Here is a 12,495-nt window from a genome sequence, read left to right as displayed (position 1 = left end):
CTTTCAATGTAAATACCCTGAATTACCTCCTGTTTCAAGGAAAAGAGCAACACTGATTGTTTCTCTCTTTCCCTCTCTACCTCTCTCTCCCTCCCTGTATTTCATAATGTACCATCTGACACCTCCTTGGTCTGTGTAATCTACCTAGAGTGTCATCCCCTCTCGTCTCTAGTAATGATGACATAAGTGTCTCTCTGGCACGACTAGCTGATTGGTGACCCACCCTGCTCAGGCACATCCAGAATAATCAGCCCCATCAGTGGCCTGGAGATAGCTTGAGCTGATGAGCTGATGAGCAGCCGGGAGCTAACATCATCACCTCCTCCTCCTCCTCTTCTCGCCTCAACTCTCCCTCTCTCTCCTTTCTCTCCTCTCTCTCTCTCCTCTCTCTCCTTTCTTCTCTCTCTCTGTGACACAACTGTGATTTTAACTCCTACTGTATAAGGCATGGGCATATGGCTACATGGTATACGTAATAGGGATACATTTGTGGAATGCCATTATCCTCTTATAGCAGTCTAAGGCACTGAATCTCAGTGCAAGAGGCTTCACTACTGCCCCTGATTCGAATCCAGGCTGTATCACATCCGGCCGTGATTGGGCGGCACACAGTTGGCCCAGCGTCGTCTGGGTTTGGCCGGGGGTAGGCCGTCATTGTAAATGAGAATTTGTTCTTAACTGACTTGAATAGTTAAATAAAAGGTTCAATAAAAAATATAAATAAAAGATATATAATTATAAATCTCTCTCCTCCTCTCGCTCTCTCTCTCTCTCTCTCTCTCTCTCTCTCTCTCTCTCTCTCTCTGTGTGACAGAGGTGATCATAACCCATGTACTAAATAATGTATAGGGATGGATATCTTTTATAACACTCTCCCTTCTCTCTTTCTCTGTGGCAGAAAGGTGAATAGATGATCTTTGAGGAATGTACTGTATAGGGGTGGATATCCTTTTATAACACTCTCCCTTCTCTCTCTTTGAATAGATGATCTTTGAGGAATGTACTGTATAGGGGGTGGATTCATTCCCATGCGGCACATTTCTAACCTTTTCTCTCTCTTCTTCTCCTTCCCAGAGCACCTGAAGGGCCGTCTGGAGGAGTACATGGCCCGGTTCCCCAAGGTGCGCATCGTTCGGACCAAGAAGAGGGAGGGTCTGATCCGTACCCGTCTGCTGGGGGCCTCGGTGGCCAAGGGAGAAGTCCTCACCTTCTTGGACTCTCACTGTGAGGCCAACGTCAACTGGCTGCCCCCCCTGCTTGGTGAGTGTGTGTGTGTGTGTGTGTGTGTGTGTGTGTGTGTGTGTGTGTGTGTGTGTGTGTGTGTGTGTGTGTGTGTGTGTGTGTGTGTGTGTGTGTGTGTGTGTGTGTGTGTGTGTGTGTGTGTGTGTGTGTGCGTGCGTGCGTGCGTGTGTGTGTGCGTGCGTGTGTGTGGACCAGTCAAACAAAGTGTAGTCCCCCCTGCTCGGTGAGTCGACTGGAACGGAGTCTCAGAGCGTAGCTGCAGGTAGTGATAACAACAACAAAAAAAGCTTAGACAGGGAGAGATTTGGGCCAGGAGAGGAGTGAGCAGGAAAGGAAAGTGGGGGGAGAAGAGGTTGAGCAAAGTGGGACGGAGAAGGAGCATCTTTTAGTCGTCTTTTTTCTCTGTAAGAAGAGAGTGGCGTCGGGGAGAAGTTTGGGTCAGGAGACCTAAAGAAAGGGGGACGGGTCGAGCAAGAGAGCGTGTGAGAGAGTAGGAAGGTTAAAATCTCCATAAGAAAAGTGGCTTATCTCACACTTCTATATCTGTCAGTTTCACAAAGGAAATCTCTCTCTGTTTCTGTAGTTTGTTTGATAAAAGAGTGGCGCAGCCTGAATCCATGTTCAATGCACGTTCCCGACGCGCCGCTCCAGGGGTGCAACCCTAAGCAGAGGAAAACTGCCTCCTGGGCTGTCGCATCACGTGTAGCCTGTGAACAGGTGTACTGTTCTTCACATACCAGCACAGCATGTTACTGCAACATTAGGGAGACTAGGGACCCTGATAATAGCCTTCTCACAGCACATCTCCCAGCACAGTTAAAATAAATGGATGTGAAGTGATTACAGCCATTACTGTACTCAATCACACAGGGACTAGGATTCCCATGAAAGGTATGATTGATATGTACGCCCAGGTCCCTATGATAATAATAATAATAGTAGATAATAGCCACACCACCACCACCATTCCACGACATGGCCCCATTGTCTTCTAGCAAACTGAGAAAGAGGACTCGCAGTATGGGGTTCTTTAATTGGTTGGAATGGAGCCGCCTGCCTGTCAGAGAGCAGAACAGAGCGGGGCTGATGAGGGATACGTTCCAAATGGCACCCTATTCCCTTTATGGTGCACTACTTTCCTATGGGCTCTAGTCAAAAGTAGTGCACTATAAAGAGAATAGGGTTCCATTTGGGAGGCTGATGTAATGTGGGACGTGAAGCAGAGGAGGGAGGCCATGCTGTGCTGTGGGGCTCGCATGTATGAATAGAGTGGAGGAGATACCGCAGTGAACCCCAGGCCAACCACAGGCACGGTGACACATGCAATCATCCTGCCGGGCTCTGATATCAGATCAGTGGAATACAGGGATTTGCTTTTTGTCTCTTTCTTTCTTTCTCTCTTATTTCAATCTCTATCTTTCTCTCTCCCGCTTTCTCTCCCTCTACCTCTCTCTCTCTCTGCAGATCTAAGACTCCAACACCACACCATTCTAATTAACAGGCCAGGTTTTATCACTGCTCTCTGAATCTAATGCTTCCTCTCTCCTTGGATCTCCTACAAACCCTGGATCTTACCTTGATCAAAGGACATAATGTATAACCCACATAACGAACGGAACAACTTTTGAATTAACCGCTCTTTCGCTATTTGTAACAAACCTATAGGATAAGGAAATGTGGGCATGGCAACTGGGTGGATTACCTCTTTTCCTTTTTCACCTGACTGCTACATTTGAAATGCAGTCCCTTCTCGTTTAATGAGCTCCTGAGAGTTCCCTTCCCATTTGCCTCTTGTTATTTGCCTTTTTGTTCATTTCTATTTCATTACAATTGGGAGCTCTCTCTCTCGTTCTCTCTTTCCTTTGTTTGAAATGTATCCATGCAGGCCCAGTAAGATGGTGTCATGGGTATTCACGTTTTGACTACTTAACAGCAGCGCTGGAAATGTGAGGGAATAAAACAAAGGATGGTGTCACAGTAAGCACACTAGATGAATATTACAGAGACCTGCACATAAACACCAACTGATTCAAGTCAATAGTTTCTGTATGTTTATATTGGCAGGGCCAGGGGGGGGGCTTATAGCTGGGTAGTTACTGTTTGTACAGCCTTCCATATGCCAATTAAATGACATCTTAACCGTGTGAGAAACCAGCCACCATTTCAAGGTGTGTTTCTCTTCGCCATGCTGCATGACAATGATTTTATAGCAGTTGGCCATAAACAGATCTGGGACCAGGCTACCAGTACTGAGCCCCATGGCATGGCAACAGCCATAGGACCACAAACAGATCTGGGACCAGGCTACAGTATTGATAGTAAGGTGTGTCAATGTACAATACTGTACAGTCACTCCCCATTAGTCTCAGTGCTGTGGTGTTGGGCTCTGCTCCCATTCTCTCCATGGTCCAGCACACACGGCCCACAGAAGAGAGAGGTGGGTAGGGTGGGCGGGGTGTGACAGATCTGGGGCGGCTTATCATTGCTCGGCTCAGTCACACACGTCGAGGTTGGCTCTCAGGCCTCCACGGAGCCAACCTACTTTGAAACGCTGTAATTGTTTCTAATCGTCCAGTGACTCGCTGTCGGAGGAGCAGAGCTGCCCAGAGACCTCCACATAAGGGGAGAGGAGGGAGGAAGCGGTAGAAGGGGACAGAGGGAGGGACGGAGAGAGAGAGGTCCAAGGGAACAGAGGGAGGGACGGAGGGAGGGACGGAGGGAGAGAGGTCCAAGGGGACAGAGGGAGGGACGGAGGGAGAGAGGTCCAAGGGAACAAAAGCAATTGCCCTGGTTCCACTCCCTATGTGTACGTCAGAGAAATGGAGAGATAGAAAAGAAAGAGATAGAAAAGAAAGAAAGGAAGAAGGAAAGGAAGGAGGAAACGAAGAAAGAAAGGAAGATAAATAAGGAAAGAAAGAGAGAACTACAAACAGCAGGGTATGGTGATTGATACATGCTCACACTCTTTCTCTCTGTTGTTCCATCCCCCATAAAGACCAGATTGCCCAGAACCCCAAGACCATTGTGTGCCCTATGATTGACGTGATCGACCATAACCACTTTGGATATGAAGCCCAGGCTGGGGATGCCATGAGGGGAGCCTTCGACTGGGAGATGTACTACAAACGCATCCCCATCCCTCCAGAGCTCCAGGGCCCTGACACAAGTGATCCCTATGAGTGAGTACCCAGATATGCATGTGCACGCAATCATACACACACACACACACCTATCAACCACCTTCTATGTGTCAGACAGGCAGCCCAATTCTGATATTTGTTTAAATAATTGGTCTGTTGACCAATCAGATCAACTCTGAAAAAGATCTGATGTGAAAGATCTGATGTGATTGGTCAAAAGATCAGAATTGGGCTGCCTGTGTAAACGCAGCCTAATATATGACACACGACACCAGCCTGCTACAAGCCGCACAGCATTTCCCCCAGTTAGTTACTAGAACAGTGGCGTAGCCAGGCAGCAAGGAGGGGAGGTGAGAAAGCTTGGAAGCTAATTTCCTCTGCTAGGCCCTCTTCATATATCCCTCTAAATTAATCCTGGGCTTAATGCCTTGTCTGCGTCGCCAGTTGGGGGTGAAATGTGTGAGAAGGTGATAGAGGATAGGGGATTGGGAGCAGCACAGCAGTCACTGGGCTGTAACATCCTCTACTCTTCACTGTGACCGACTCCTCTGGCTCACTCTCTCGTTCCTCTGCTAGGGACTTTTTGCTTGCTGCTATTACTGTGTATGCGATGAATGCTTAAAGGAACCCTCACGATGTCTGGCAAGCTGTCCAGTTAGTCACTCTTTACACCCTCAAATATCTTTGTGATCCGAGGTCTGTGATCTGTGTCTAAGGCTATTTTATCCCTCGGGGAGATAAGAGTTCCTCCTATCCCAGCCTAGGTAAGCACTTACTGTTAAAGATACACATCTGAACCAACACCTTTTTTTGATCTCTTTAACACGTCAGGCTCCGACTGGCGATCGCTCACAGATCCACAGAGGTACGTAGGTAGAGGGCCCCTAGAATAGATGAAAGCCCCACTGACGTAAAGGCAGAACAGGATGATCCAATGGGTGTTACTTCGGGTCTGTGTCCCAAACGGCACCCTATTCCCCTAAGGGTCCTGGTCAAAAGTAGTATACTGAATAGGGAATAGGGTGCCGTTTTGGACGCAGACATAGCTTTACCCAGTCAGCAGATACTTTTATCCCAGGTCACAGGGAGCGGTTGGCATTTTACACCTCCTCCATTTACATAGAGATACAGTATGGTTTATTAATGAAGCAAATCATCACCTCTTCAAGGGCAACGGCATCATCAGGGGTTAAACTGTGTAAATGCTGAGATGGTAAATATAGGGGTGGTGGGGGTGTGTGCGCACGTGTGCTTATCCACATTCTGTGCGACCTACTCAGAAATCCAGCTGTCAGGGTGCTGTTTTCCCTTGACTAGTGGCTCCCTCCCTTCTCGTATCTAGACCTTTCCCAGGACAACCAAATAACCTCCCCCCACCTCCACCGCAACTTGCCCAAAACACTGACAGCTCAATGCCGTGCACCCCTGGATCTGAACCTATACCTAATTTAAATTATATAACACCAGCTCTCATTCCTAGTTCCCTTTATCCAAATCTCCCACCTCTCTGCCTATAGCCTGAGGCTAAGCTCTCCACACTCAATGGTCCTCTTCTCCTAAACCCAGACAGACAGAAAGGCAGACCGACAGCCCTCCTACCTTCCAACGAACCCACCCCCTGTTCCCAGACTATCCCCCCAGGCTGCTGCTGCCTCCTACTCCTCCAGACTCTAAGGACTTGGCCCAGGGCAGCTCACAGTAGGCTGCCCAGACTTGTATGCTCCCCTAAAGGCCCTGAGGCCCAGCATGCACCCCCTACCAGGCATGAATCCATGGATCCTCTCTGGAGCCAGCTAGCACAACTCACACAGCCAGACTCCCAGCCAGGCCTCCCTGGCTCTATTCTGTTGCACTGATAAACCAGACCTTTAACCCTCCCACACTGCTTACTCATCTCAGCTCCATCATCCTAAACTTTCAATGTGTGTGTGTGTGTGTGTGTGTTTCTCATTACCACAGGTGTCCCAGTCAAAGCGGTGCTAAATTGGGATTCATTAAGGGAATGAATGCAGAAGGATGATGCTCATGAAATGTAACACTCTCCCAAACTGCCTCCATCTGTCATGTTTGGCTATGGGAGAGAGATTCTGTTCAACCAAGATAATACCCACAATGCTGTTGGGTAATGTGAACATGGGGCGGGTACACTGAAATTATTACAGTTTAAATGAGATTAGTACTGCACCAATATATTTAGACTCGAGTGGCTTATTTGAGAAAAATCACTGTGTGGGGTTGACTCATATGAAAAGTTCTGGTGGAATGACTTAATCGTAATCATAATCGCACTTTGAAAGTCGAGCACGTACTGTATTGAAGGCATGTTCATTTGTATCAGCAGACACAATACTACAACCATTCCATTTTCACTTATTGCTTGGTCGAACAGAGCAGAACACATACTTTGAGTACATTACTTTTAGTGAGCCACGTACGTGTTCTGAATGGAACTCTTCTATGTTCATGTTCCAAACAAAGATATCAAAGAGTGATTTTTTTATCTCACCTACGGTGTCATCACGTAGGAGACAACGTTTGTGAGACTTGCTCCTTTTAAATCCCCTCGCTATCGAGACTATTCATTTTATTCTTTAAACTATGGGTGCTGTGTTTTTGTTTCGGTTTGAGAAAAGAGAAGTTAAAAACACGAAGAGGAGCCAAGGAAGAAAGTAAAATCAATATCGAGATCAGTATTTCTTCATGGGCGTTGTGATACCGAGCTGAATACCTGGACATATTCCTCATCACAACCTTGTCTCTCTGGGAGGTTAAGAAGAATATCCAACAGGGAGGAACAATGTAATATAAATAACTAGCTTAGGCCAAGGTTTCTACTTAATTGTAATGATTCTACAGAACACACATATCTCATTAGAATAACAGTTCACTATGTACAGGAGAATGTTGAGGATGAGAAGGCTCTCTTCCTTTGTTATAACCAACAACATGCACTTTATTGTGAGTATGTTGTGGAGGAGGGAGAATGGGACACTCCGTAGCATCTGATCTGAGGTCAGGGTAAGAGGCATAAAGGAGGACCCTGATGCTGACAATGTAACGGGCAGTGTGTCCATGTTAAACTTTGCCACGTGCCATGGCACTGATGGCAGACACCACGGCTTCTGAAGATGTCCAAGACTTAATACATTAGTCAGTGAACAGCCTTTTCTCTGTGTGAAACTAGAAGGACCACCAACTTCCACATCAAGTCAGGACATTTTGTGGATTTGTACTCGACTGTCAGAGGAGTGAAGGGAGGAAGAAAAAAAAGAAAACATAAAAACTTGCTCCGGCTCTGCTGATTTCCTACTTTACCTCTGTTTGAAAAAAAACTAAAGAGTGGGTGAGCTACACAAAATGGGGCAGCTCTGATTTTTCACAATCGCCTCTTCATTCCAGAAGAGAGAGAGAAAGAGAGAGAGAGAGACAAACGTGATGGACTGGTAATGAGGCTCTACTGCTAGTTGCAGAGGAGATACAGGATTCCACAGGCTTTCAATAAATCCCTCCTGCCCTTCTACTGGTGGCGCCACATATGGCTGCAGGCCTGCCTGCCCCCGTCTGCCTCCCCCCTGCCTGCCTTCCCTCCCTCCCTCCCTCCCTCCATCCATTTCTGCCTTCCTTCCTGTCTGCCTCCCCCCTGCCTGCCTGCCAGCCTGCCTGGCACATTCAGCACTAACACATTGGTATGTGTGAAGTGTGCTCCTCTAAGATGCCTTAATATAGATCTTAGCGCCTGTTATCAGATGAAAGCAGTTCTTCTATCTGGAACAAAGCTCATTGTGAAATGACTGATCCATTGAGAAGGCACATTTTGCTTCTTCTTTTTTCATGCTCTGTGCGTGCGTGCGTGTGTGTGTGCGTGCGTGTGTGTGTGCGTGCGTGTGTGTCGGTCTGTCCCAGCACATCAGAACTAAATTAAACCTGATAATTTCACTTTGTCACAACGCTGTTCAATCTGCATTAATCTTGCTAAATGACACCACACACTTCCCTTCTCCACATTCAGATCATGACATGACCTACTCTCTGACCTATCTCTCTGTCTATATCTGATGTCATATCGCCACCTTCTGGCCTAACAGCAACAACACTATCATCATAATATCCTTTATATACATACTGTATCACCATAATCGACTCAATTTAACCTTTGCTAAGCCCCTCCTCAGAATTTTGGGCAACCAATCACAGTGCTCCAATGGATAGCAGTATGGTTGAGTATGATACACTCGGACAAGCTCATGTTTGAGATGAATGAAAGCCAGTGGGAAAATAAGACTTTTATTCAAATATATATTTTAAACGGCTTAATAATTAAGCAGTGCATCGGGAGTACCTGCTACTGTGATTTTTGAAATGCAGAGCGTGTATTTTTTGAATCCAAAATTATACTTCTGTTACATTGTTTGATAGCTAAGGTGGTTAGCAGTCTCATTGACCACCAAACATTGCTAACGCTAGCTAGCCACCTCATTGACCACCAAACATTGCTAACGCTAGCTAACTAGCCACCTCATTGACCACCAAACATTTCTAACGCTACCTAACTAACCACTTAATATAACTTGTTTCCTCGAAATGTATGTTAGCTAGCTTAGTTAGCCATACTAACTCCCATCTGAGGTTGACATCAGGATACGATTTCAGAGCACTAGTTTGCGCCAAATTGATTGTAGCTTTGACTACAATCAGTGGCTAGCTACACTACAAACATAATATTACCAGGTTCACGAGAAGCTGTTGACAGTCCCATCACATCATACCCTAGAGTTTCCTGATTACCAAAGGGTAGTCTGTGTTTAATTTAATTGTGTATTAAAGTGTGTTATCATTGTGGAGGGATTTCGCCTGTGGTTATTGGGGGAATTGGGTTTCCCAGGAAAATGTTGTCTAAGTTTTCAACAGTAACCAAGGGAGGTGGACAGAGGGGAAAGTAAGACGGTCCGGTACGGCATCCCGGTTAAATAATTAGTGGGGGTAAGCCGTGCCGGTAAAACGTAAGCCTATAGACTATTACACCATTTTTTAACATTACTGCATGTCAGCTGCATGATAAATTAGCGAATTGACTGGAAACCGGGTGTTATGCAATCTAAATTGCGTTGTGGTTTGAGGAGAACACTTCAATTTTGTCAAGGCGGAGATGAGTGGCGTGGACATGCATCAATTCAGGCTTCAAGTGTGAGCCTAATGACAATTGCAGAATGTCATCACAATACACGTATGTGTTTTGTAACAGATGCCTCTCTGCATTCATGAAATTGCGGGTGCACAGTGCACTGATGGGGTTTGAATGCTGAAATGATTTTCTGAGTGGACGAATGCGCGTGGGTAGCCAACAGGAGAGCCTTTGTTAAATGATTGTTTGACAATCAGATGAAAACATCATGACTGGTTGTGTTTATGCTACATTAAAAAGCATAGGCGGCGTGTCCATAAGGCAAGGGGAAGCTTTCCCTAAAGTAAATTGAATTATATTGCCAAAATGATATAGTATAATTAGCTAACTCCTGTCTATACATAAATAAATAAAATAATTAAATATAGGCTACTAGAACAGAAAGCATGATTTGGCCATAGAGGATAATTAGCTTTAAAAAAATTAGCTGCGGATTGTTTTAAAATGCATAGCTTACAGTCGGAAGGGCTTGCAATTTGGGCAGCGCTCGCTGCAAATACGAAATAGATGATTGTTGAGTTGCGACTGTCAGTGAAAAGCAGAGAGACCCAGCCAAGCATATCGCAATACTTAAAAATACAATCGCGTAAAAACTGTTTGGAAAGCAAATGGCTATTGCTGTAAAGAGATGGCACTGAAAAGACTCCAGTCTATCTTTTAGATATCAACATTCTTAACTTAATTAAGCAAACAGTCGCCTATCTTACTGGCACCAGCAGAGAACATCGACCATATATCCCCGTTGAGTCTGCATATTCACTGTCTGCCATTGGGTCAGTGCCACTTTTGTTTAGTTTTGGACAATCATTTCCCCGTCCAGTTTAGATGGACATCATATTGTATTTGTGTCTCTCCTTTTCGTAGGCCTATTAGATGGATCAGACAACATTGTTTTTATTGATCTGTTTGTCAGTGTCAGCAGAGTACCCTGTAATTTTGTAGCATTAAAAAAATGTGTGCGCGCACATACCGGTAAGACATTAAATCTACTTTCACCCATGGGGTGGGACTTAGTGAAGGGTCAATTAGTACAGGACAATAAACCCTCATTCATATATTACAGACACTGCTGTCATCACTACATTTTATTATATCATTATAGCTGACTCCATATACTGGGGTCCCATTGTTCTGTATAATATGCAGTCTGTGGAGGCGGAGGGCATTGAATAATGGATATGTACAGTATATCCATTTTAATCATACTATAATCACCATACAGAGACACAGTGACCGTGTGGCCTTGCTCCTACTACTGTGCCTTGAACACACACACTTACACACACACACAGACAGAAACACAGACACACGCACAATCTGCACATGGCGGACTCAAGGCGAGGGGATTATATAAAGAGAAATAAATAAATGACGGGCGGGGTACCTATGCAGAGAGAGCAGGGAGCTGTATCGCTGGATAGCACACACACATTGGGCCTATATTCTCAGCTGACTCCCCCTTGCCCGCTGGCAGTCTCTGACCTTGGCTGCATGGACATGCATTGCAAATGACTCCTTCCTACACACTCGCACACACACACACACACACACACACAACTCCCCCTCTATGCACATCGCTAATCCTCCCTTCCATTTCCATGAATTGAGCTGCTTAAAGGGATGCATGAGACATAAAAATATTCACATGTTCATCTGACTCTGGGGAAGTATAGATAAAGGGCTTCATTGCCAAAATCCTGAAGTATCCCTTTAATAAAGCCATCCATAATTGGCCATAAGGAGTTTAAGGCATCCATTATTCCATTTTCCCCAGTGGAGAGCTTGAACTGAGCTGGCCAGTGGAGAGCTTGGACTGTGCTGGCCAGTGGAGAGCTTGGATTGTGCTGGTGAGTGGAGAGTGTGGACTGTGCTGGCCAGTGGAGAGTTTAAACTGTGCTGGCCAGTGGAGAGCTTAAACTGTGCTGGCCAGTGGAGAGCTTAAACCGTGCTGGAGAGTGGAGAGCTTAAACCGTGCTGGCCAGTGGAGAGCTTAAACCGTGCTGGCCAGTGGAGCTTAAACTGTGCTAGCTAGTGGAGAGCTTAAACTGTGCTGGCCAGTGGAGCTTAAACTGTGCTAGCTAGTGGAGAGCTTAAACTGTGCTGGCCAGTGGAGCTTAAACTGTGCTAGCTAGTGGAGAGCTTAAACCGTGCTGGCCAGTGGAGAGCTTAAACCGTGCTAGCTAGTGGAGAGCTTAAACCGTGCTGGCCAGTGGAGAGCTTAAACTGTGCTAGCTAGTGGAGAGCTTAAACCGTGCTGGCCAGTGGAGAGCTTAAACTGTGCTGGCCAGTGGAGCTTAAACTGTGCTAGCTAGTGGAGAGCTTAAACTGTGCTGGCCAGCGGAGGGGCTTTTTTTGTGCTGCAGATGGCAATCTCTGTTGATGCTTTTTCTATTTTCTTCTAGGCTTCTAGGCTGAATAAATTGTGTGATTTTTATTGATGGAAATGATATGGGAGAAAGAGTAATAACTGTGGTTTGGCTGAAGTTTCCCTAAACAGTGTGTGGGTGTGTGCGTGAGTGTGTTTTGCATGCGCTTGTTCGTGTGTGTGTGTGTGTGTTTATAAGCAATGTAAGCAATGTTCCCTCTAATATTTTTAGCCACTGAGCAAATTTCAGGTCTGCTGAGCACAAACTTGAACGTTGTGAAAATTCTGTGCAACTTCCAGCGCAAGTTTACTGTGAACACTGAGGCTGTAACCGCTTTAAGTTACCGTTTTAACAGTGGCCAAGTAGGCTACTGTGGTTATTTGATCATAGTTTGTTTTGTTTCGGTATGTTGTATTGAAATAAGCTAATTATGCTTTGTAAAGGGAAACGTTGATAGTGTTAACAGGGAAAACTCTGGAACAGTGGTCACCATCCTTTTCTGCGTCACGATCACTTTCTGAGTCAAAATGCAAGCCGAGATCTACCACTCAGATTTTTTTTTTAC

At 45.7% G+C, this 12,495-nt stretch overlaps 1 protein-coding gene across 1 annotated transcript in view; it reads left to right on the top strand.

Annotated features, from left to right (window-relative positions):
- The first annotated feature begins 998 nt into the window (after window positions 1-998).
- The window catches only part of LOC139419004 (polypeptide N-acetylgalactosaminyltransferase-like 6), a 51,364-nt gene continuing 39,867 nt past the window's right edge, over window positions 999-12,495 (top strand). The window contains exons 1-2 of the mRNA XM_071168811.1: window positions 999-1,260; window positions 4,238-4,421. Coding sequence (XP_071024912.1) covers window positions 999-1,260; window positions 4,238-4,421 — 446 coding nt within the window. The remainder of the gene's footprint in view (window positions 1,261-4,237; window positions 4,422-12,495) is intronic.

Source organism: Oncorhynchus clarkii, chromosome 10, assembly GCF_045791955.1.
Source record: "Oncorhynchus clarkii lewisi isolate Uvic-CL-2024 chromosome 10, UVic_Ocla_1.0, whole genome shotgun sequence".
Classification (NCBI taxonomy): domain Eukaryota; kingdom Metazoa; phylum Chordata; class Actinopteri; order Salmoniformes; family Salmonidae; genus Oncorhynchus; species Oncorhynchus clarkii.
This window is presented reverse-complemented; position numbering and strand designations above follow the sequence as displayed.